Genomic DNA, 23,490 nt, shown 5'->3' with positions numbered 1-23,490 from the left:
GTAAATTCGCAATTTTGGATGGAAACACGGCTATTGATAGTTACATAATTGTTGTAATTTCAATAACAAAAACGTCTTCAGTTCTGACACTTACAGGATGTTCTTTTGAGCTTTTAAATAACAAAAGCTCATGTTAAAATTGATTTCTTAGTTCATGACACATTTAAGAGTGAGTCTTAACATCTATTATAACAGACTAGCATTAAGTGAGGACTATTCAGTCTTTCCTTATTTCAATAAGACCAATCTACCTTTTTTGTAACTGATTTGAAGTTATGAAAATCTGGGGAAAAACTGGGCCCTGGTAATTAAATCTTAAAGATAACAGTTTGTGTCGGTTATAAATATTCCGTTGGTTTATTTTGCTTGATAAAAATTCTTTGAATAGGTGTGGCATTCAAGATTAGCCAAGTAGTGGATTTACTGGTAAGCCATAATAATATTGAACTTTAAAAAAAAGTTATATATCAATGCAACAGAAGAACCTTGTTTCCATAAAGAATCTTTAACATCTAAAAAACCTTTCTGTTTCACAAAAGGTTCTTTGTGGCAAAAAAGCTTTTTTAGCTCATACAAAAGTAAGAAAGATCTGGTTCTATACAGAACCGTTGACAGAATGTTTCTTTGTGGAACCAAAAATAGTTATTCTATGTCATCCCTGTGAAAAACCTTTAAAGCACCTTTATTTTTAAAAGTGTGGATAGACATACTTTTAACTTGCTAGCTAATGTCATTTACTTGTTATTATTGTGTATGTTACCAGAAACAATCTGCAAGTACTCTATTCTTTGGTGATGTGTACCGAAGTTAAGTTTGGGCAACAAAAGCATACATGCATGAACAGTTACTCATATGTTGATGCTTTGAAATCGTTTATTCTGTTCAAAGGTTTGTGCACTGTTAAATAACTAAAACAAAAAGTTACTTTGGACCATCTTTGAACCAGCAGTGTTTACATCTTCTGAAGTGTTATGTAAATGAAAAGAATTGAATGTGCTGTGAATTTTCCAAAGAATGCAATACCTTTCAGTAACTGAACAGTGGCACTTAATAATTACTGTAATAATACAGAAGAAAAATGAGTATGGACTGCCAAGCTAAACATGTGCCATTTTATTTTGAGTGAATATTACAGGAACTTAAAAATCATGTCAATCCTGCACATCAAAATAATCAACGGTGGGTTCCTCTTTAGCTGGTTTCATCAAAGCATTATTAATATCGCCCCTGAAAAAACAAACCGGAATAAATTATTTCATTAGTTGTGATACATTTAAACTCACCAAATACCCTTTATACTTAAACATACTTGCTGTTGTGTTGTTTAATGTGGGCAATAGGAGGAGGGGCTCGAGTAACAGTTTCTCTTTCAATCAAAACTGTCAGACTAGTGTTAGGAGACACGGATTTCCCCCTGAAAAAACAATCATGTTTAAGTGTGAACTATATTACTGACATTAAATTACATGTGTCATAGAAAGACATGTTCAAGATACTTTCTTTTATGCATAACCACATTTTGTTTAACTATCACAGAGATAGGATTTAAAAAAATTTGTTAATAAAAAAAATATACACAGATTAAACCCTAAATATAGAGGTGTATATATAAAGGCGTAATCTTTCTATAGTGTGTATGTGGACAGTTTTAGCTGACCTGATGGCAGTGATCACTACATTCCGTTTGGGTTCGCTATCATAACTAACACTTTCCACGCCATATGCTTCAGCTAACTCGTGGATAATTCTACGGTTATCACGTTTCATCGGTGGGAAACAGTGACTCCTTTTTGTCTGTTTGCCCTGAGAAAAACACAAATAACATATTTCTTAAAGAGGTGCTTAGGATGAAAATAACATATAATGGTGATTTATCTTACCTTGTTAGCCAGTTTAACTAAGTTCTTAATCTCCTCCTCAATTTCACTGACAAACTTGAAATCTTTCCTGTATTGAAAAAAAAAATTGTTTATATATTTTTTTAAGACACTCACAGTACTTGTTTTAGCTTGGTTATGTAGTAGACTAAACATAAGGACTCAGACTTAAATGTCGATGGTTTAGCACCAAATAACTGGCAACTTGGAGCTATGAGAGAAGAATGTAAATAATAATTTGTTTCCTTTTGAAGTACAGCCACCATTTTTATATTTGGAATGTAACAGAAAACAGACTTGATAGACGGCAATTCGTTTTCTACATTTATCAAGCTGTTTAAGATAGTTAAGTGAGTTTGTATATGTTCCAGAATGCAACAAATATTTATGAATACTTTACATTTATAGTTTATTTTAGTGATTAAACATGCATGCAATTGCTGATCCTGAGATTTAGCACATAATTTGAGATAAGTAATGCCCTAGCTTTGTGTTCTTGTCTGACACACTGGAAGAATTGAAATATGTTTAAAAAACCTTGCATCCTCTTTAAGGGAGTCACTATATTTGGAAGTCGTGGACTTATTAAAGGGATCCACCGACTGGTCAATCTCCAGGGCTTCAGCTAGTCGTCTATATGTGAAACGAAACAATACAGAAAAACATTTACAACCCACAGATAGATCCATACAGGTACACATAAGGATCACATATGTTAGGAGCAGCCTGTCCCATCATTACTTTCACCTGTTTCTCTCCAGTGTAGCACACTCTTGATCACACTCCAATCTGACAATAAAAAAATAAAAAGATTGCTCCACATCTAACTCCACATAAACCTCAAAAATCATCACAAAGGTGTAATTAACAAATACCTGGCTCTTTTCTGCTCCTTTTTTGTGAGCTGTCCAATATCAACAGAATCTCCCAGCTGCATATCAGACAGCTTACTGGCCACTGCGATGGCTGCATATCTGAAGAACATATAGTAGAAAAGTGTGTATGATCAAAGACCAACAACATTCGACATAAACAGTGGTGATGATGCCATGCTCTTTTTTTTTTACTTGCTGTGACAACAATCGCATAATTCATGCAAAACATAAGTTACAAAATCACACAGTGTTATTCCATGATATATCACCATAAAGCTTTCCTTTACCAACTCCAGACTAGGGATGAGTCACGAATTTCGAATATTGGATTAGTTTATTTAATTATAGAAATTCGAATAGTGTGTGCGATCTTAAAAAAAAAAATTGCAGTGTTTTCACGCGTAACGTGTTCATGTAACCAAAGGGTGGAGCTGCCAATAACGACGCCCCTTAAACCTAAACGCTGTCAGTCAAGAGACAATAGAGGAAAACATTTTCTCACAAGATTTGTGAATGAAGTTAAGCACACTGTAGACCCGCGTGGAATAACAGATATGATACACTGAGATGATGTCAAAAATGAGTTCTGTGTGGGGGTCTTTTAATAAAATGAATGAGAATAAAGTGCGCAAACTCTGCAATGCAAAGCTGGCTTATCATGGATCAACAACTACGCACCCAACAGGTCCATCCACAGGTCAGCAATCAGTTGATAGTTTTATGGTCAGACCAACCAATTTCGATGCCAGACGGGCGGAGCAAATAACGGCTTAATTACGAAGATGATCGCTAAGGATATGCTTCCGATCGGCTTTGTCGGAGGTGAGGGTTTTAAAAATCTTATGGAGTTTGTACAGCCCGAGTTTACTGTTCGTCTAGAAAAACGATCACTGCCAGACTGGAGAAACTTTTTCATTACAATAGAAATGGAAGCCTTTTGAGCTGTTTATTTATGAAATTTTTCCGAACTGTTAATAAATCCTGTCATTCGGTAAACATTTTTTAACATTTTTAGTCTTGTCTAAAACTTATATAGCTTAAATTTATTTTCCTTGATCAATCACAAAGTTTTTTAGTTGGTATAAATGTGCATGCTCATATTTTACAAGGAAATGTTCTAGCATTATGAGCGGTTGATGCTGATCAACGTACTGTTAATAAGTGCCGTTATTCGGTTGTTAATATATTAATGTTTCAGCACGTTATCTTAATGTATGGCTCGATGTAAGATTGCCTATTCCATAATACATAAAGCAGTGTGTAGTCATACGGATTTAAAGTGTAAATGGTCTCACTCTTTTTCCGTTTATGTGTATGTATTACTGTAAATGCGTGCATTTGGGGGAGGGGTGCGAATTTCAACTAATTTTCAAATAGTTCTCATCGATCTTCGAATATTATTTTTTCTTTAAATGCCCATCCCTACTCCAGACATCATTCTTTATCATTAGCATCATTAACTAAAATATGTCATAATTTACCTTTGGTACGACGTGGCTGCCTCGGCACAAGGAACTCTCTCCTTCTTACGGCCACAATCACACTGCACTGCCACCTGGAGATTGAGTGAGAAGTAAATCTAACATTTTCATTGAATAGAGTGATTGCTTTTGCAAAGAAACAACAATATATGTTTTTATCTGTTAAACATATTAGATTAGATTATTAGTCATTTTAAATCATAGGAAATCTTTCAGTGCTACTGTCCAGTTTTCCTGATAAATATTTCCCTTTACTCTGGTAATGAGTATACACTCTTGATTTCCACTGATACACTGAGTTGTGACTGTTTGTCCGTAATCATGTCCCAGAACACAAGTACCCTGCAGAGTTTGTCAGCTAGGGAATCAAAAGATTCAGTTCAAGCTACAGCTGAGAAAACAAAGTAAAGTACTGCTTTATAATTGTTTGAGGAACATGTTGTTTCTGTGCATAATAAAGATAAGGGAAGGGCTGTACCTTAGCACTGCAGGTACTGGGTGGACAGGGGGTGCCCGGGTGGCAGGGGGCAGCACAGGGGTGTCCACATGCAGGTCTGGCATAAATGCATGGTTGTTTACATTCTCCCTCCGTCTGGCATTCTCCACGATGACATATCTTCTTACAGCGATGAGAGCCACAGGGCAAGAGTTTATCACACACTAAACCACACGATATGTCCTGCAAGTGGCACGGGATACTATTCCTTTGCTAGAGAGGAGATGACAAGAGTTTTTAAAAATATAAATGTTGAAAATGGTCTTAATAGACTGACATACATGCATTTTGTGTATATCCTATATCCAAAGCGCTTCAGCCTCACAGACTCTTACTGTTAATATAAGCCTGTGTTCACGCTTGACTTGTTTTTCGAAGCTGCTAGCGTCTGTTTTACATTATAATCCTATAGAGTAAACCGTTTTTTTATAAAACGTCCTGAGCGCTTTTTAAAAGCCAGCTCAGGTTTTTTTTCTGCTGCTCAGAGCATAAAAAAAAAAAAACCTACATTAAGCTCCCTTTAACCAGTTAACCAATGACAGAGACCTGTTGTTTTCATAACAACATGCAATGAACATAATTGGTCGAGGCTCCAGCTCCAAAAAATAAAATGGCAGCTGAAGACGCCTGTTGGAGCATAGTTTTGTATAAATGTAAGATACATTGTATCTTTCAACAACTTCTGATTGCATTTCTAGCGAGAAATTTGTATTGTAGTTTTTAAATATGTGATTAGTTATTGCAAAGACGCTCTAGGCTTGTAAATCAAATAGACTTCCGTTATGCTTCCTATCTGTTTCTCTGGGCTGCCTTCGTGCACTGACGCTAGCGACGATGTCATGGCGTTCGGCTGTTGTTTTTCTATAAAAGCCCATTGGTCATTTTCTTCTCCTCAAAAAGAAGTTAAGTGTTAACACGGGCTAAGGCTCTTAAATTCACTTCATAGCAATTCTGTATTAAGACTTGTTTCATGTTTGTGTAATGTCTCATACCTCATGCTCACCCATGCACCACTTCTTGGTGAGGTAGGTACATGGAGGACATATGTCCTCACTGTGGCAGGAATGAAAAACTGTGAGAAAAACAAAAATCATACATCAGCTGCTCAACTATTTTGTTGAATTCATTAACTGAACAATTAACATGAGAATGAAATCAGGAGCCATAATCTTTCATTGTCTGAGCAGACAGATAATATACAGTAAATACCTGGATGATCACAATCATGCTTGCGGGTGCACACGTTTTTACATTCAGGAGGTTTGGTTCCACAGGGGATGGGTGGATAGAGCACAGGTCTCCCCACAGTAGCATGCAAATTCGTCAAAACCTTAGAGAAAGCAAACAGTGGAGGAGGTGAAGTAAAAAGCACTATAGCTATAGACTCAATTTTGGTTGGAGGCATCTCCCTCATTTGGTTTTTGCTTCATCACAAAAAAGCAATATGCATTTGAAGAATCAATGCAAGGAAAGATGTTTGAGGACATAATAGAAAAAAACGTACTGGTCTGCCAACAAGGCTGGCAATTGCCACGGTGACAAAGCTCCTGACACCGGTGCAGACCGCAGTTGAGCTTGTAGCCACAAATCATTGAACATTTATGCTCCTTATCCTGATAAACAGTGAGAGTCCATTTAGTTGATAAGCTTTTCTTTTGACTACTGCAAACATTGATGCTAAGACAGACTCACAACACAGCACAACTCTCCACACTTGTGTCTGCCACAGGAACGCTTCTTGCTGCAGCGTTTCTCACAGGTAAACACCATATCTCCTGTAGAACAAAATTGCAAGACTTGAAACAGCAACTGTGCTCCATGGAATTGACGTGTTATAAAACATTATTGCCCTGATATCCGATAAGTTTCTAAAGACTTACTTTCAGTCTGAATCACTGCACATGGAACTTCCTACAAAGACAGAACAGACATTATGAATAAGACAGAGGTTTTCAGAATGTTCTTCTGTGAAGCTGTCTGGTAAACGCGGTCTAACCTTGCTGTTACTGCCACATCTGCATTTAATCATGGAGGTCAAAGAACATGGTCCACAGCTGTCCTCATGACACAGCTTTTCACACAAATGAATAGAATCTACAGCCGATCAGAGAATTGCATTTGAAATAATATTTCAGAATCATCTTTGTGACAAACATTGTACATTTTTTGCTGTATTATTTTACTTATTTTAAGACAGCAATTGTTACTTAAAAGTCCAGACACATACTCCTGTACTAGAAAAACATCAAATATTATTTACTATAATTAAATAGACATTCCTTAGTGTCACAATAACTATTTAAAGACTATTTTCGTATTTTTAATGTTGCATTAACCTAGAAAAATCACAGTTACACTAATAAAGAAAATTAGATGCATACCACCGTCTCCACATGGCATTGGCATGTTGCAGGTCTTGCCACATGAGGCGATCGGGTCAGTACAGGTCTTTCTCTCTGGGTAGCCAAGCTCTAAAAGCTTAGAGAGTCGAGTCTGTCCACATGAGCAACTGTGCACCAGCTTGGCGTCACGTGGACATGCCTTGCACTGTCCTGGGTGGCATGTCTGCTGACAGCGATGGGACTGGCAGTCAAGCATCCTAAGGCAAGAACCAATCAGGGTGTATACCATAAAAAGCACAAAAAAGCGAAACGCCTAGATACTCTGAAAGACTACTCATAAAATCATAATAATAACATACTTTCCACATGGTTTATAACAGGAGAAATATCCCGATCCATCAAAACTCTCACGATCAGTCCCACACGCCACCTCCCTGAACACCACACCACAGAAGCATGCTACCCAAGAAAATGTAGGAGAATACAACATATAAGATAAGACAAGTAAATAGACCTGAAACATGAAAAACTTAAAACAGGGATGAAGAGAGACTGAATACCTTGCTGGACACGTAGTTGGCATGGCTGGCACGGTCCTGAGTGGCACACCTGGGCACAGGAGTGCTGTGAACAGTTTAGCAGAGCTCCACAGACTTGCTGACAAAGCAGAGGTCCTGTCTGACTGCAACGCACCTGCTTACTATACAGAAAAAATTTTTAGCCTGTGGGTATATATCTGGGAAAATGCATAAACTGCAGTATTCAATACCAGGTACCTCATTCTACCACAGACGCAGGACTTGGTGATAAAAGCAGGACATTGTGGGCAGGGGCCCGGGTGACACAGGCTACAAAAAAGAAGGGAGAGAAAGCAAGAATGTCAACATAAATACACAGAAGTATCACTGATTTGCTGAGTAACAAAAACACACGTGAAATCTGTGAAATTTATATTATGGTGGAAATAAAATCTTTACTTTGATTGTAAGGCAGAATACTTTGGTGTTGAGCTCTTACATGTTACAGGGGTGGTTACATTCTGCTCCACTCCTCTTCTTTCCACACATATCTCCACAGCTGTGAGGAATCTCAGTGCGCTGATACTCCGGATTGGTCACCTTTCCTGTACATTACAGTTAAATTTGAGAAAAAGAAAGAACCAACAAGAATTAAATCAACAATTAAGGGTAACACAACTATAAAATCATTATAAAAAAAAAACAGAGAGACAAAAACACAGTATAATCCTACCACAAAAGCAGTTGTATGCGTTTGGGCCTTTCAGTGTCACATGCTGGCAAGCAGGGCAACGCCAACCTTCACTGCCAACTGTAATTATTAAACAAAGTCAATTTATTCTTATTGCCACAAATAAATTGGTGATTTAGTAATTCCATACCATCAGCTTGAGACGCAGGCGAGCGAGCCCATTTCTTGATGCAGTTCAGGTGGAAGACGTGGAAACAGCTCTGACAGCTCCAAACTGGGGCCATGACTCGGATCACTTCACAACAGACCATACACTCATACTTCTCCTCTGTCAGCTGCTCAATTAAACAGCCTATAAACAGACAAACCATGGTAAACTTGGTCAAGCAGAATGATGCAGAGAAATGTATATCCCTGTATATTCAACGAACAGCGAATATGGTTCTGCATAAGTCGAAGTAATTTGTAAAGTGCAAGAGAGATCGGATCCTAAAATATATGGACAAGTAAACTGTATTACCTGTCTGTGTTTCTTTGCTTTTGGGAGGCTCTATGCGCTTCACAGGCCCTGTTCTTCGCTCAGGAACTCTTCTCGGTCCTGGATTCTGCTGTAATGCTTGTTTATCTTTTGCACCTGCCCTATTCCTGTATGACTCATTCTCTTTATCACCCTCAACTTCTGCATCTTTCCCCTCCTTCTCTCTGACCTGAACAGGATCTCTTTCTCTCCAGTTACCCTGAATCCCAGGGTTGGGGACTGGTCCCATTCTCCGTGAACTGGGCTGCATTCGTCTGTCTCCACCTCCCCATCCCCTATGGTTTCTTTGGTTAGGCTCCAGTTCTGGATGTTCAAAGGCCCCAGCAGGCTTCCTGTCTCTTCCACCAACCTGGTTGTCTAGATTCTCCTCCCTTGGCAGAGGTTCCTTTATAGATCTGTCATCTCGATCTTTAAAGGTTTTCTTATGTCGGTTCCCTCTGTAAGATCCTCTCATGCTGGCTTCAACAGGCGGCCTGTCGTGCCTCTCCTCATCTGTTGACGGGTTAAAAGTGATGTCGTGGGGTTCTTGCTCACTACCAGCAGCTCTATGGTTCATTCGTGAGCTGTCGCTGGCACTTTCAGGTTTTGTCCATCTTTCACGCTGGGAACGATAGTCAGTATGCCTAGCATCCCTTCGTCCACCTCTCTGTCTTACTCCTTTGCCTCTACCTCCTCTCGCGCTTCCTCCTGTGGCCTGTTCATAAGGGGGGGATATGTTATTCTCGGGGGTTTCAAACTCATCCTGATTATGTTTATTTCCACTAGACTGTCTAAATCGATTTTCAGGCCTCCCATGGTGCCGATTGGGGTCCAGTTGTCTGTTATTTCTTCGAAAGTGTGGCTTGGTGGGTTTAGCTTGCGGTACAAACTCAGCAGACTCCGGATTCAGTTTCGATGTGTCTAAAAGTCAAGAGTGAGGTGGTTAACACACTAGAAGAGTGGGCCAGTATATGATCTTTGACTTCATGACAATGCAATTATCTTTACGGTAATGAATGGATGACTTATTGTGTACTGTGCTTTGAGAATGACGTCAGCTTTTTTGCAACACAAGGTAACGTCACATGCTTTTCTCACGACTGTCGAACAGCACCGGGTAACGTTAGAGATATAAATGATTTGTTGATTAACTGACAATCTTTGGTGCTATTAACTAGTCAGACAACAAACGATAACCAAACATCCGCCACCTTGCTATTTTGTGGCAAAACAAAATAGCTATATTGGTTTTTAAAACAGACTTTAAACGTCTGAATCTATAGGGTAAAGATGACCCAACGGGGTTGTTCAAGTTGCACAAGCACAGCCATAACACTCGTTATAACACACACACTTCATTACAGTTAGCCGTTTTGAGTTAGCATTAATTGTCGGTTTACCTGTAATGGAGGCTTCAGCCATTCAACCGGACTTCAGATTTTTTTGCCGAAATGTCCGTGTACTTCGGAATATGATATTCCAAAATTCTGCTAATAAAAAGGTAAAATAATAGTTTATGAACTAGGCTGATTGAGTTAGTGGCTACTGGCTAGTTATGCTGGAACCGTTCGTCCAATCAGTAAACTCGCCGACAACGAGTCACGTGACTAGAGCGTCACAGCTCTGACTCACAACCTACACTATTTGCATCTGAACAAAACGACACGTTCTTTTTTTATGCTGTGATTTTTTATGTACATTGAACGATAGGCGTATTGTTAATTACAACTGTGAAAAAAATATAAATAGGTTATACAAATATTGTAATCCAAAACGTGTAGACTTCCTCTTAAAAACGTATCATTCCAAACAACAAAATATGAACTTGAAAGTATGGGTTCAGATGGAATAGATTATAAAAAACGTACACAAAACAAATAAGAGGCAAAAGAGGAGAAGCTATTTTCCATAAAAAACACAACACATTACTTTGATTACCAGACACATGATCGGTTTAAACAGCTTTATTATTTAAACTTTATTATGTAATCAAAATGACAGTAGTAACACAAGAGTACGCAGATTACAGCTTTGTGTATTTCACTGTCTCTCAATGTGTGGCACAACAAGACTAATATGATTATAAAACTTCAGGTCACTAACATGGGTTTTGTTCTCTCCAATTTACAAAGCACAGAAACTAAAACTGTTACTGCTCATCAAACATTTTGAGATGATCTCACAAATAAACTTTAGTTTATAACTCACATCAGCACTCAAACACATTCAGATAAAACCAATATCACACACAGGTACATACATACACACACACACACACACACACACACATTCAGGTTACATCCGCTAAAAAAATCAGGTTATTCCAGTGAAGAAAGCGATACAATCCAATTCAGAACCATGTTATGAGGATAATAAGAAGACTGTAACTTTGAAACGATATAGATTTTGAAAACCATTAAACCAATAAAAATGACAAATTAACTTTAAAAAGAAACATTCTATGCATAGACTTGTTGAAACGATAAAAAAAGAAGCAAATATCTTTTGTGGTTCTTAACTAGTTGTACGTCATTAAGGAGATTTGGGATGTTTAGTTTAAACGCCACATGCCAGTTTTAAATGTCACTAAACCATATATGTAATATGACATTTATCCATGTAAATGTCATTAAACCATAGTACCAAACAGCAGCACAATATTAAATATAAAATTCCAAGTAGGCCTTATCATTATTTTGCAACCGCTCTAGAATAATCTGTGATTTATGGTTAATAGACGAAGGGAAGTTCTGGGTGTGTTTGGGTAAGGTTGGTGCTGAATACTTTTCTTATGATTACGCCAATGTATGTGTGTATAACACATGTAAAAGGATATTGAAGTACCATAATGAGATTTATAATGATAAATGTTAATATCCTTCAAAATCAAAACAGTGCCACATTATTACGGAACCATTTGAATTGCATGTGATATGCACTACTCTTCTAGAATAATGAGTCATATCCTTGGCATTGACTTTAAATGAATTCATTACATGTATTTCAGCAGTATGGAAATACGTGCTACACCATATGAAATATAACTGACATTGTAACTCAAATAAATGTCAGCAGTACACTTGCACACACATAGGTACATCTTACAAGTGGCTGTCATGTCTAATTTGCATCAGCAACATAAATTGAATTGAAAACTATAAACGTGTGTAAATTGAATATGCATGGACACATAGTATTCAGTACTTTTCAAAGAACATTTTCCTACTTAATCCAAACAGTGTGAATGTCTGTCCAATGTGTTTTCAGAGAAATACACACTGAAGAGGAAACACAGTACGGTCTCTTTCATTAAACATATAATGGTCAAGAAAATGATAGAAAAGAAAGATGAACGAAAATAAAAGCCTAATAACCCTTAAAATATATATAAAGGTATAAGATTTCCAACAGATGAATTAAATGAATGAATCGCTAACATTTTCATTAGGCAATTTGAACAAAAATGTCCATAAACTGTAATAAAAAGAATGAACAAGTCAACTTTAGCCTTCCTGTGGTTCAGTGGTTAGAGCATGTTGCTAGCAATGCCAAGGTCATGGGTTCATTCCCAGGGGATTGCATGTGACTTTATTCAGATACAATGTATAGTATAATGCAATGTAAGTCACTTTGGATAAGAGCGTCTGCCAAATACATAAATGTAAATCTTTGACAGGCCGTTCAAATAAGAGAATCCAAAGTCTCATCCAGTACAATCAGGGTTTAAAGAGCCGCTCTTCTGTCTTGTCAGGACCCAAGCAGTGTTTACAGAACTTTTGGGGCTTGTAACCAATCTAGCTGATTAATACCTTTCCTCTGGATGTGGATATGAGTCATGTCATATTGAGTGTTGATAGCTGGATCCGAGCGTTTCAATGTTTGGATGCCTCTGCCGTTCAAATGCCATAGCCTCATTGTTTTCAGCTTCGTCATTGTTATGCATTTGAAGGGCTGGTTGAACTTTTTTGTTCAAGATTTAGTGTGGATTTCAGAAAGGTTCTCGGGCAGTGTGTGATTTAAGAATTCAAATGTCACACCTTAGCACTGCTCTGACTCAATAAAACCTTCTTTTTCCTGACCGATAGGCTCTACTTCTGCGTATGCAGGATGACCTGAACCCCGCCGGAACTTCATGGCAGGCCATCGGCTGGGACGTCTCTGTGGGTGTATGAAATTGATATTTGATTGATAAATGTTTTTTTTAAAAGACCCTTTCAATCAGAGACAGTACACATATTAAATCTTAAGTCTTTAAGTTGAAAATGAAGGCCATTTTTAAAAGCAATGTTCACCCAAAAAATATACACACGCACGTGTAATTCTAAACCTATGACTCCTTTTTTAATTGAACAAAAATTATATATTTTTAAGAATATCCTTTTCTTATTGTAAAAGTGTGTGGCTATAAAGCTCCAATTTATTTTTATTTTTAGGTAACGTATTGGTTTAACTATGGTTCCACACTCTTACCTCAATGAAAAAGAGTCCCGCAGCAGAGCTCGGGTGATGGTAGATGTAGACGGTCACCAGAACGATGACGACCATCACAAGCAGAAGCATGACCATGCCGAGAATCAGGCCCATATGCAGTGAATGTGTGCCGTTCTCTGCCGTGCTTTTAGCTGCAGAAGCTGAAACCAACAGATAAAGACACCATGATTTCTGAATCTTGCAGTTCTCCTTTCTAACAGAAGAGAGCGATGTCTGATCAACTTATTTATTCTCATGGTGTCTTGGGCTATTTAAAGGGACAGTTCAACCAGCAATCCAAAAATATTTAATCATTAATTTAAGAGGTCTGCTATATTATTATAATTGTTCATGTCCCACAACATTGGAGATAGAAATGTAATTTAATATAATGGGCTCCAACTTCATATTATTGTCATTTCACTGTAAACAATGTTTCATCAGATAACAAAAACAACTCAAGAGACTTTTACACCAACAAAAATGTACTTCATGTAGTAACATGACTATATTACACCAAGCAAAGGAATTTTTAAGATAAAATCAAAGACATCCTCAATTTCTGTACAATTTCATGTTTACAGTACAATATGTCTAGTTTTACTTCTGACATTAAATGTGAATCTGATGTTGATGTATTCTGTATTGGACCACTCTAACACTGACAATTACAAAAACACATTTCAAACTATTTCCACTGGCTGACTATAGATTATATATACATAAAATATTATTATTAGCTACCTAGCAGTGACCATAAAGGCATACGAGAGAAAAACAATCCCATCTGAGTAGGTTTCCTGAATAAGGTTTGTCCACACATATCTGATAAATGATCAATCAATCTAAATCTATCTAAGAATGACTGACAATTTAAAGCAAAACTTATGATGAGGCAGGATTGCTATTAAAATTAATTCATTACAGCCAGAAGTGGCCATGACCACTTAAGCAAGGGAAGTTATTTATGTTCAATTAAAAAGAATGACAGAAGCTTGGCTGTCATGGTTCTGCCCCATCTTGTCTGGTTTTTCTTGATCTAGTGGCAGAATCATGACACAACCTCTTGTTTTATGTGGAGGAGGCATTTTGGCCCTTATGGCCTTCCGTACACTCTCTCCAGTCTCGTCTCTGTTCCCGCCCTCTCGTTTCCTCATTAGTAATTGTCAATGATTTCATACCCCGCAGCTGTTCCCTCTTGATTTGCCCCCCTATAAAATGCTCTTGTGTCTACTGTCCTGTGCTCGTTCGTTTTGGGTGTTTGCTATGCTGCCTTGTTTCTTGCTCTTGCTCGTGGTCCTGTTACCCTGCCTTGTGGATTACCTTTCCCCTTGTCTGGATGTTTATTGTGTATCAAGTCGTGTTTTAGTTTAAGTATAACGTCTCTTTTGTTTTTGCCCCCTTGTGGGAAGTCTTTGTTTTGAGTTTATACCACCTTAGTTTGTTTTCCCCATTGTGGGTGTTTGTGATGTTTTTAATAAAAGTCTTTGTGTTTACAAAAAGCTGCCTGCAATTGGGTTCTCTCCACGTGTATCGTGGCACTTGGTAGCCAGTAACAGTCAGACTAGTCAACTGTCATTCTGAAAACTCTTAGAAAGATGTGATCAGACAGTCCGCTGTGAAGATGCTTAGGGTCACACAAACATTTAATTGATGTTCAACATTCAGAATTATTTGCTTGATACCTTTTTAGACATCAGTGGAGCTCAGTTAAGTTTAGAAAGTAATTCTGACAGCGACAAAGTGCAAACAGAAACCGTCTTTTCTCCTCCATTATGAACACACGCACCCTTAACATTTCATAAGCAAAAGAGCAGGGAAGGCAGAAACATACAAAATAAAGGGCTCTTTCACTTTGGAGTGAGGGTAGTAGCAGTTGATATTGTTACGAGTTCATATGCTGGCTGGCTAGATTCAGAGACTGTTTAGCACAGGGTACATTTTGTCCTGTACTGTTGAAAAAGGTACTGTCACAATATCATAAATTTGCACAGACTTTTGAAATATGTGCACAAACAGCTGGAAACCTCATCAGAACGGACCCAGAATACTGACTTGTTCTCTTTCAAATATAATCTCTATAAAAGATAATTCTCTGTCTGTCTCTCTCTCTTCGTCCCGCTCTTCTTCCATTTACTGAATTTGCTTAATGTGTGTGAACATATTTCAGATTGGACAGATTATTTGTTATTATTAAAACAGTTATTTTTTTCAGTTCTGAGAAGTGAGTTTCATTGTTTAAGGGACATAAATCTGAAAAAAAATAAACTGGTTTCCATGTTCTGCAAGACTGCTCATCAGAGGCAAAATAAAGACACAGCAAAATTACGATGTAATTCAGTTTTTGGGCCATCTGTTATAGACAAATAAATTAGTACTAGTTAAAGCATTTAACCCAGAGACAATAAGTTTCAGATAAAATTTAGTTTGATCTAAAATCAGAAAAAAGAATTTTGCATAATGCAAAATGTAGTGAGATGCACATAGCACTGCATAGATTGGATATTGCAATTCGATTTGAATAGAACTTCATCAAGTGTTGTGAATATTGTCCTTATTCATTCATCTTGCTTGGTTAACTTGATAAACAATTTGAAACTATGGCATTTGAACCTAGACCCCGATATGAACCATGATATGCAACATTCATGTTTTTCTACATGAGCTTAGATAGCGCTTTTCTTTTGACTACACTTTTCCGTTGGCTGTATATTATGCTTTGATGATGAGTCAATCCGGGACTGCTAAAGAATATTGAGCCCGCTCCAAATCAAAAACACATGACCTGGATTTTACAGGGAATACAGAGGGGGGGGGGGAAGAAAGGGAGTGAGTGAGTAGGAGAGAGAGAGAGAGAGTCTCCGTGTGTGAGGGGAAAACAGAAGGTATAACAGAAAATCTGCAATTGGACAGGAAATGAACTGGCACAGTTTACACTGCTATTAATGGAAAAGATATTGGGTAAGGAATTTTGGACTTACTGCAACACACACAAACATACAGAAACAAACTCATACACAATGTAAATGGAACTTCATTTGCACAGAAGCTGAAATTATTTATTAGTCTCAAAGAATCAATCTTCAAAGAGTGATGCTGTAAAACCACATGCACTGAAGCAATGGTAAATCTTACCTCCATTGTCTTTAAGATGTAATGCAATCTTGGTGTCATCTGCAAGAATCCACAAGAAATGAAAGAGAGAAGAAATAGACAGAGAATGAATGAATAATAATATCAACTTAACTAACATCCAGACAGTTTCTTGTTTATCGTTATAAGTTACATAACAGAGTTTGAATACAGAGACACACAAACATACACTCTGCCTCACAAAAACATTATTCAGACTATTCTCATCACCAAATATAAATGGGTCACACATGTATGAGAAGCACTTGAAAGAGACTGAAAAATATGTCTGTGATTGTAGAGCATGTTATGGAATAAAATTAATTTTAATGAGCAACCTACTTTAACGTCCTTAAATAATCTAAAACAATTCTGTCTGCATGAAGCAGATAGACATGTACTGTAAACAATTCTGCACATGATATTATTGGAAAATATAACGTACAAAAGTGCCACAACAATTAACAACAGTATAAAATGGTACAATGGTGTTTCTTGCGATTCTTTTGATGGCAGCACTGCATTCTTGATTCAGTTCAGTTGTCATGATGTCCCAAACGGGCTGTTCATTAAATGACCACATAAAGAAGAAAAGAGAAAGTGACTAAGAGTAAAAACATCACCTATCATTAAGTTGCAGTATATCCCCTTTCATTGAACTCATAACTCACTGCCTTCTTAAGTATTCAATGAAAGTCTTAATGCTAAACATATTGTTTGATTTACTTAATCACTTTTAATGCTTTAATGGGAAAATGAACTTTGGTAAACAAGCACCTAATTAAATCTTTGTAGCTCCCTTCTGCACAACACTGCAAAGCTTATAATGCATTTAATGCCTTTAGTCACGAGGACAGTGTTTCATACAGCAAGGCAGTTTTTAAACAAACATCTACTTATAGAAACTTTCTTTCTGTTGGACATATATGACCGTCCTTCTCACAATGATACATCGTGTTTCCATTAACAATCTGTAGCACTCTTCTTAAAGAGATAGTTCACCCAAAAATGAAAATTCTGAATTAGTCAAAAATTACACACTCTCTAGTTGTTCAAATCTGTATACATTTCTTCGTTTGGTTTAAAATAGAGAAATAAATTTGGAAGAATTCTTGTAACCATACAGTTCTTGGACCCCAAAAATTACAATGGTAGTAAAAAGTGCCCCAGAACTGTTTCCTGTCCTATATTTCTCAAAATATCTTCTTTTGTGTTCAACCGAACAAAAAAAAGGACAAATTAATTTTCCCTATGGTAGTCAAAGGGTTCCCAGAACTGTTTGGTTACAAGCATTGTTCCAGATAGTTCATCAGAACCAGGAAATTGATATAGATTTGGAACAACTTGGAAAAAGGTGAGTAAATGATGACATCATTTTTATTTTTGGGTGAACTTTTCCTTTAATGCCAAAGGCAAAGAAGATGAATGCTCTCTCTGCAATACACACGTTCTGCATAAATATAGGGTATAGATTTACATTGACTAAGCAGAACTGCTCAGTATCTCATTATATTCATTTGACTAGAAAATATAGATGTCTAGATGTTCTCAGAAAAAAACAAGCAGGAAGATCACATTTAAAAAATGCTTCTACAATTTGTCGCCCCTGTAGATCCTGAATATTTATATATGCATTAGTCATTCACTGACACATGCGGCATTCATTTGCTCTCTAATAAGACGTGTTGTGGCCATCACAAAAAATACAAGCAAATCAGAGGAAAAAGCACAAGGTCAAACATAACCACTGATTGGTATGGTAATGGGTAAAGAAATTTTTGCATGTTTTGTTTTAAAATTTGTTTGCTTGAATTATGCTATAATGCATGCAAGTTTGTATAGAAGGGTTACACAGACGCTTGAACATCCCGGCTGTGGATTATAGTGCTCTGCGTGGTGCTAGATGAAAATGATGAGCATGATTATCTTTTAAAACCCATTTATGTTAAACCTGCTTAAGCTAAACAAAACAGCATACATTTAAGCTCTAGATGTACTCAAGGAATTGATTTCTATTCCCAGGCTCATAAAAACACAAATACGCCTTCTTTTTACTGTGTCTATTGATTTATATAGAATCCATTAATGCATTTGCTGCATTCTTAACACAAGCAGTCAGTTGTTACTAATGGTTTTGAATAGTGACCCATTCATTTGCTATTGTTAAAGAATTTTAACATAGGTCTAATGTGTCATAATCACACCTTCTGTAGGTATGCTGGTGGGCATGTGAGATGTGGCTTGGGTAGAGTGACTCTCAGTAGTTCCTCTGTTTCTAGTTGTCATCTTGGCAAACGACGCAGTGGTCTGAAGATTAGTATTGTTGATGATGTCACAGGTATTATCCTTTGTCTGGGAAATAAAGACAAGATAAAATGATCAATTATGGAGGTGTGTATGATAATATAAAACATTTTTTCAAGCTTAGTAAAAAACATAAATATGATGCATTATGTTAAACAGTGTTGAAATGCTGATGGAATGGTGTGAAAGAGAGAGACAGAAAAGAGAGCGAGTTCTGTATTCTCTTTTATTCTGGAAGCTGCAGAGCAATTCATCCATCATGCAGGCACAGAAATAGAGACAAAGACCCAAACACACACACACATGGACACACCTCATTTGGACAACTGTTATCCACCCAGTCCTGTCGATGGCGATCAAAGCCACTGGAACATCTGTCATCAAAAAAGATTATTAGTTAGAGATCATTTCTGCAGAATCCATTGAAATCCTTGGTCTACGTGAGACATATCATTGACGTGGAACTGAAAGCTTGTATCTCTAAAACAGACACTTTACAGGAAATGAAAGTACAGCATTTATCAGAAATTCAGTAAACACTGTGTTGTCAAAGTTGACAAGATCTTTTCATTAGTTTTTATTGGTTAAATATTTGAAGATAAGAAAACAGATAACTCCGTTTTTATCAATCATGTTTTTAGTTGTGTTAACATGTTTTATTGTGTTAGCTATATTATTTTGAGTTATTATTAGTTAATCAAGTCCTGAAAAATGGAGACACAAAGTTCCAGTCCGACAGCAAAGATATTGACTTCCGGATTTTGTGTCATTTTCAGGGCTCGGTCAATGTAAAGAAAAGAACAGGTTTCCGATGAAAAACAACATGTTCATGAGTATGTAAACATTTTTGACTGTCTGTAATAGTACAATTGAGCAGACTTGAACAGCTGTGTTAAGCTAGTATTCGTCTTCCTCATCCCAACCCTTCTTTCCTTTATGCAGAATGGAGCACAATAGGCTGTTTGGCATTCCTGATGTCTGCTGTGATATTCACCTTGCCTCCCCATATCCTTCAGCAGCCTTCTCCATTCATCTTTTCCTGATGTGCTCTCTCTTTTCAGTTCATTCCGGTTCACTTCTATTCATCATTCACACATTCATATCATCTCGTTCCCTGTTTGTCTTTGATATATTGGGGTCAGAAACAGTCACTTCGCATTGGTAAACAAACCAGTGGTCTATGTGCATGTCTATGTGTATTGCAGGATCTCTATCGAGCTTGTCAAAGCTTGTCACTATAATCTAAATGCAGCCATGCGGAACCATCCTTATCCAATTGATCCTATTCCTTTATCTGTTTTCAAACAACTTGCTAGAATTTCTTCGAAATACACAGAAAAACAAACAAGGATAAAAGCTTTTACCTAGTCCAGGGTTGTTTTACAGACCCAAGGACCCTGGGGACCCTCAGTATGAAAAAGCTATTCCTTTGTAATTTTGTAATTGCTTTCATTATGAACATCCCCTAAAAACTATAATCTAAAATATAATGTATAATAAGGATACTATAAAATATATAATTAAATGCTCAGTATACCAAATGAGTAGATATACAGTATGAAAAAAGTACATCCTGTATCCTCCACACAGACCCCTGGTCTAAAACTCTGGATCTATTCAATAGCAAGATTACAGAAACTTTAGGGCTGAGAATGGCACTTTCTGCTTTCACAAGAAGTTTGTATGTGTTTTCTGTTGTGTTGTTTTTACCCGGCTCCTGAAATGGTCTTTCGGGGATATTTCTAAGATCAAAACATATTCTGGTAAATCGTGCAGAGTGTTATAATACAAAACACATCAGTGACTCTGCTACTAAACAGCCTCACTGAATGAAACTGTTGCTTGTTCAAGGTTGTCACGGCATTTGTTGGAGTTTCTAACTTTATTACTTTTGCTCTGGCAAACACACTATTTACTCAAATATAATCCTGTAAACAAATTTGATTTAAAATAATTAGATTTTTCATAGTCATCATGTCGATTTTGCTTCGAAGCAATCACCGCGAGTAAATCTGAAATATATTGCTCTAGATCTGAGGATGCTCATGGCAGCAGCCACATCATTCGTCAGCACTTCTGCAACCTTTAATAATCTCATTTACATGTTAATGGCTCCAAATGTAGTCAGCTCAAATTTATTCTGATCCTATAATAATAATCTGACTTTGCGGCCGAAATAAATGCAAATGTAATGGCAGAGTGTTTGATGTACATAAATAGTTATTAATAAACAAATTTTCCTGTTAAAAATTTCACACTTTAACCAGGGCGTATTATATTATAAAATGTATTAATACAGTAGTGTTTAACCCGGTTGTAAGTGTCTTTGTGTGTAATGGGAATATGATAAAAGTGGCCTTTTATTACAGTCTAAATTACACCTTTTCACACATTCATGTGCTGAAAGCATTTCTGTGTTGTTATTTTGGAAAACTTTATTTGCCGTCTTTATTAAGCCCTATTCCTTTTGAAACTACTGGCTGATCTGCACAATGTGGGTGAAATCTGACCACACACACATTATCCATCCTGAGAAAAACAGACTTTAATTACCGTCGCAGCTTCCAATGCTGAATAACCTCTAGCCAAACCAAAAAGGATTATGCATATTGATGAAGTCTGAACACAAACATCCTTCTTGACCAGAAGATTCAAATGAGAGGCTCAAAAATATTCACTCCTGTTTACAATTATTAAAAGCAGCAATGTTCCAGAGACGGAAAAACAATGTCCCAATGTTGACATTGAAAGATTTGGTCGTGATATGCATCATAATTTTATGCTAATGTATCAATGTAAGGATTAATATAATAACTAGGAATAAGCTTACTCAAACTGCACAAAACCTGTGAAGCACAACAGATACTTGAAATGCATAACCCTGTTGAAAAAAACAGCCTGGTTAGGTAGGATTTGAAGCAAGGTAGCTGGTTTGAGCTTGTCTTAAGATGGTCCCAAGCAACTAGCTCCTAGCTCAGGACCAGCTCATAAACAGCTTATACCAGGTCATGACCAGCTCATTACCAGCACATGACCATCTTAAACCAGCTCAAACCTGCTAACATGTTCAAAACATACCTAACCAGCATTTTTCAACAGGCTACTGTAATGCAAAAGTGTATGAGTGTACTGCATGTATGTGCTTTAAGAGTAAAAACATTTGGACAAATGGAACTATTGCCAAGAAAATAACACAGAAGTAGGTCGGCTGTCTCAGTCTAGTCAGTTCTATGGAATGTGATCTTGAGAAAAAAAGCTGTCTGGGTTCACTAGGTGAGGTGAAAGCTTGGAATTGAATCAGCAGGAATGTGACTTTATTTTTCCTTTTCTCACTTTCAAACAGAACAGGTTTTCCTATGACATAACTGTGGATAGTAGAAGGCATGAATGGTTTACACATAACGGTACACAAATGGTATACAATATTTATATCTGAAGACAAGATCTTTGTGAATATTGGTTTGTGTCTGCACAGATCTTGTGAATGCCTGTGGTGAGAGTGTCTCTGTTCCAGCAACTTCTGACAGTACTTGTAAAATATGAATTACTCCCACCCTTCAATTCACTGCCTCAAGGCGACCAGTCGACTGAGAAGCACTTTTGCCATTCTGGTAAAAAGTCATTAGATTTATGGAAATCGAGAGCTTTGTTTTCTCACCTATTGAGCCGATGACACCAGCTGCAGTTGAAGTTAATCTGTGATTCTACGCACGAGGAGCAGCTTGTGAATTGAAGGCATGCTGTAAAATAAAAACAAGGAGAACAAGGATGCAAAAGCAGCTCAGCACAGGATCCATCAGAAACAGAGAAACAATCTAATGGAACATTAAACTATATTTGCATATGACTAATGTTGAATAAACAGATTCTCTATCTCTGTCTATTTGTTATATCACAATTATGCTTCCTTATAGTAAGATTGCTCGTGTACTGTATACATATATGTTGCTTACTGGGTAGTGGCATCATTTCCACAGCTGTGTTGTTAGTAATTTTGGTCTTGAGCAACTCCACTCGGTGATACTCATAGATAGTCTTCCTCCGAACATCTGGACGCACAACACACACACGGACACGCACACACACACACACAATACAATTACCATGTGAATAATGGTTGAAACTAGTAAAAACAGTAAGAGAGCAACACAGAGAGTCAGGCCAATGAAAGTTCTACTTATTTTATGCATATCCTCCTTATTGCCATCTTGAATGCATTTATAATACTTTTAAATTCTTTAATACTGCTTAAAGATATGTTCTTTCTTTCAAGATATTTACAACAATTACACAATTATAAAGTTTTTAAATGAGTATATAGTGTGTTGTATAATGTTTTCATTTATATATAATGTGTGAACTTAACTGGTGGTTTACCCTCCATCGTTCCAAATATCCCAAGGTTTGCATTTTACATTTAAAGGAATAGTTCATCCAAAAATAAAGATTCTGTCATAATTTACTCACACTCTTGTCATTGCAAAACTGGATGACTTTCTTTCTTCCGCAGAACACAAAAGAAGATGTTTTGAAGAATGTTGGTAACCGAACACCCAATTACTTCTATCATATGGACACAAAACCAATGCAATTGAATGGGTGTCGGTTAGCAACATTCATACAGGTTTGAAATGACAAGACGAAATTTTCATTTTTGGGTGAACTACTTTTGATAAATCTGTTCAAGGTAAACATTTGTATTTTAGTTTACAGTATGAGTTTCCTGTGATGGAACCTATATATACTGTACGCTGCAAGCACAGTGCTCTACCAACTGAGCTAGAAAT

The 23,490-nt window shown here is 37.0% G+C and overlaps 2 protein-coding genes across 2 annotated transcripts in view; both read right to left on the bottom strand.

Annotated features, from left to right (window-relative positions):
• Nucleotides 1-1,098: 1,098 nt before the first annotated feature.
• On the bottom strand, nucleotides 1,099-10,380 carry nfx1 (nuclear transcription factor, X-box binding 1). The gene is given in 25 exon segments (XM_056754758.1): nucleotides 1,099-1,227; nucleotides 1,310-1,414; nucleotides 1,658-1,803; nucleotides 1,881-1,947; nucleotides 2,415-2,510; nucleotides 2,625-2,666; nucleotides 2,753-2,851; nucleotides 4,234-4,307; nucleotides 4,712-4,942; nucleotides 5,722-5,801; nucleotides 5,939-6,023; nucleotides 6,025-6,059; nucleotides 6,234-6,342; nucleotides 6,422-6,504; nucleotides 6,610-6,640; nucleotides 6,726-6,823; nucleotides 7,111-7,328; nucleotides 7,431-7,530; nucleotides 7,632-7,771; nucleotides 7,848-7,919; nucleotides 8,089-8,194; nucleotides 8,323-8,400; nucleotides 8,471-8,632; nucleotides 8,801-9,718; nucleotides 10,198-10,380. Coding segments are annotated over 25 exon segments (3,273 nt in total). The 5' UTR covers nucleotides 10,220-10,380; the 3' UTR covers nucleotides 1,099-1,151.
• A 365-nt stretch (nucleotides 10,381-10,745) lies between these two features.
• The window catches only part of plxdc2b (plexin domain containing 2b), a 50,383-nt gene continuing 37,638 nt past the window's right edge, over nucleotides 10,746-23,490 (bottom strand). The window contains exons 8-14 of the mRNA XM_056752239.1: nucleotides 22,657-22,752; nucleotides 22,362-22,443; nucleotides 19,017-19,077; nucleotides 18,604-18,751; nucleotides 16,403-16,441; nucleotides 13,268-13,428; nucleotides 10,746-12,955 (exon numbers count right to left, since the gene is read on the bottom strand). Of these exons, the coding sequence (XP_056608217.1) occupies nucleotides 12,836-12,955; nucleotides 13,268-13,428; nucleotides 16,403-16,441; nucleotides 18,604-18,751; nucleotides 19,017-19,077; nucleotides 22,362-22,443; nucleotides 22,657-22,752 (707 nt within the window). The 3' untranslated portion in view covers nucleotides 10,746-12,835. The remainder of the gene's footprint in view (nucleotides 12,956-13,267; nucleotides 13,429-16,402; nucleotides 16,442-18,603; nucleotides 18,752-19,016; nucleotides 19,078-22,361; nucleotides 22,444-22,656; nucleotides 22,753-23,490) is intronic.

Source organism: Triplophysa dalaica, chromosome 1 (assembly GCF_015846415.1).
Source record: "Triplophysa dalaica isolate WHDGS20190420 chromosome 1, ASM1584641v1, whole genome shotgun sequence".
NCBI classification, from domain to species: Eukaryota; Metazoa; Chordata; class Actinopteri; order Cypriniformes; family Nemacheilidae; genus Triplophysa; species Triplophysa dalaica.
This window is presented reverse-complemented; position numbering and strand designations above follow the sequence as displayed.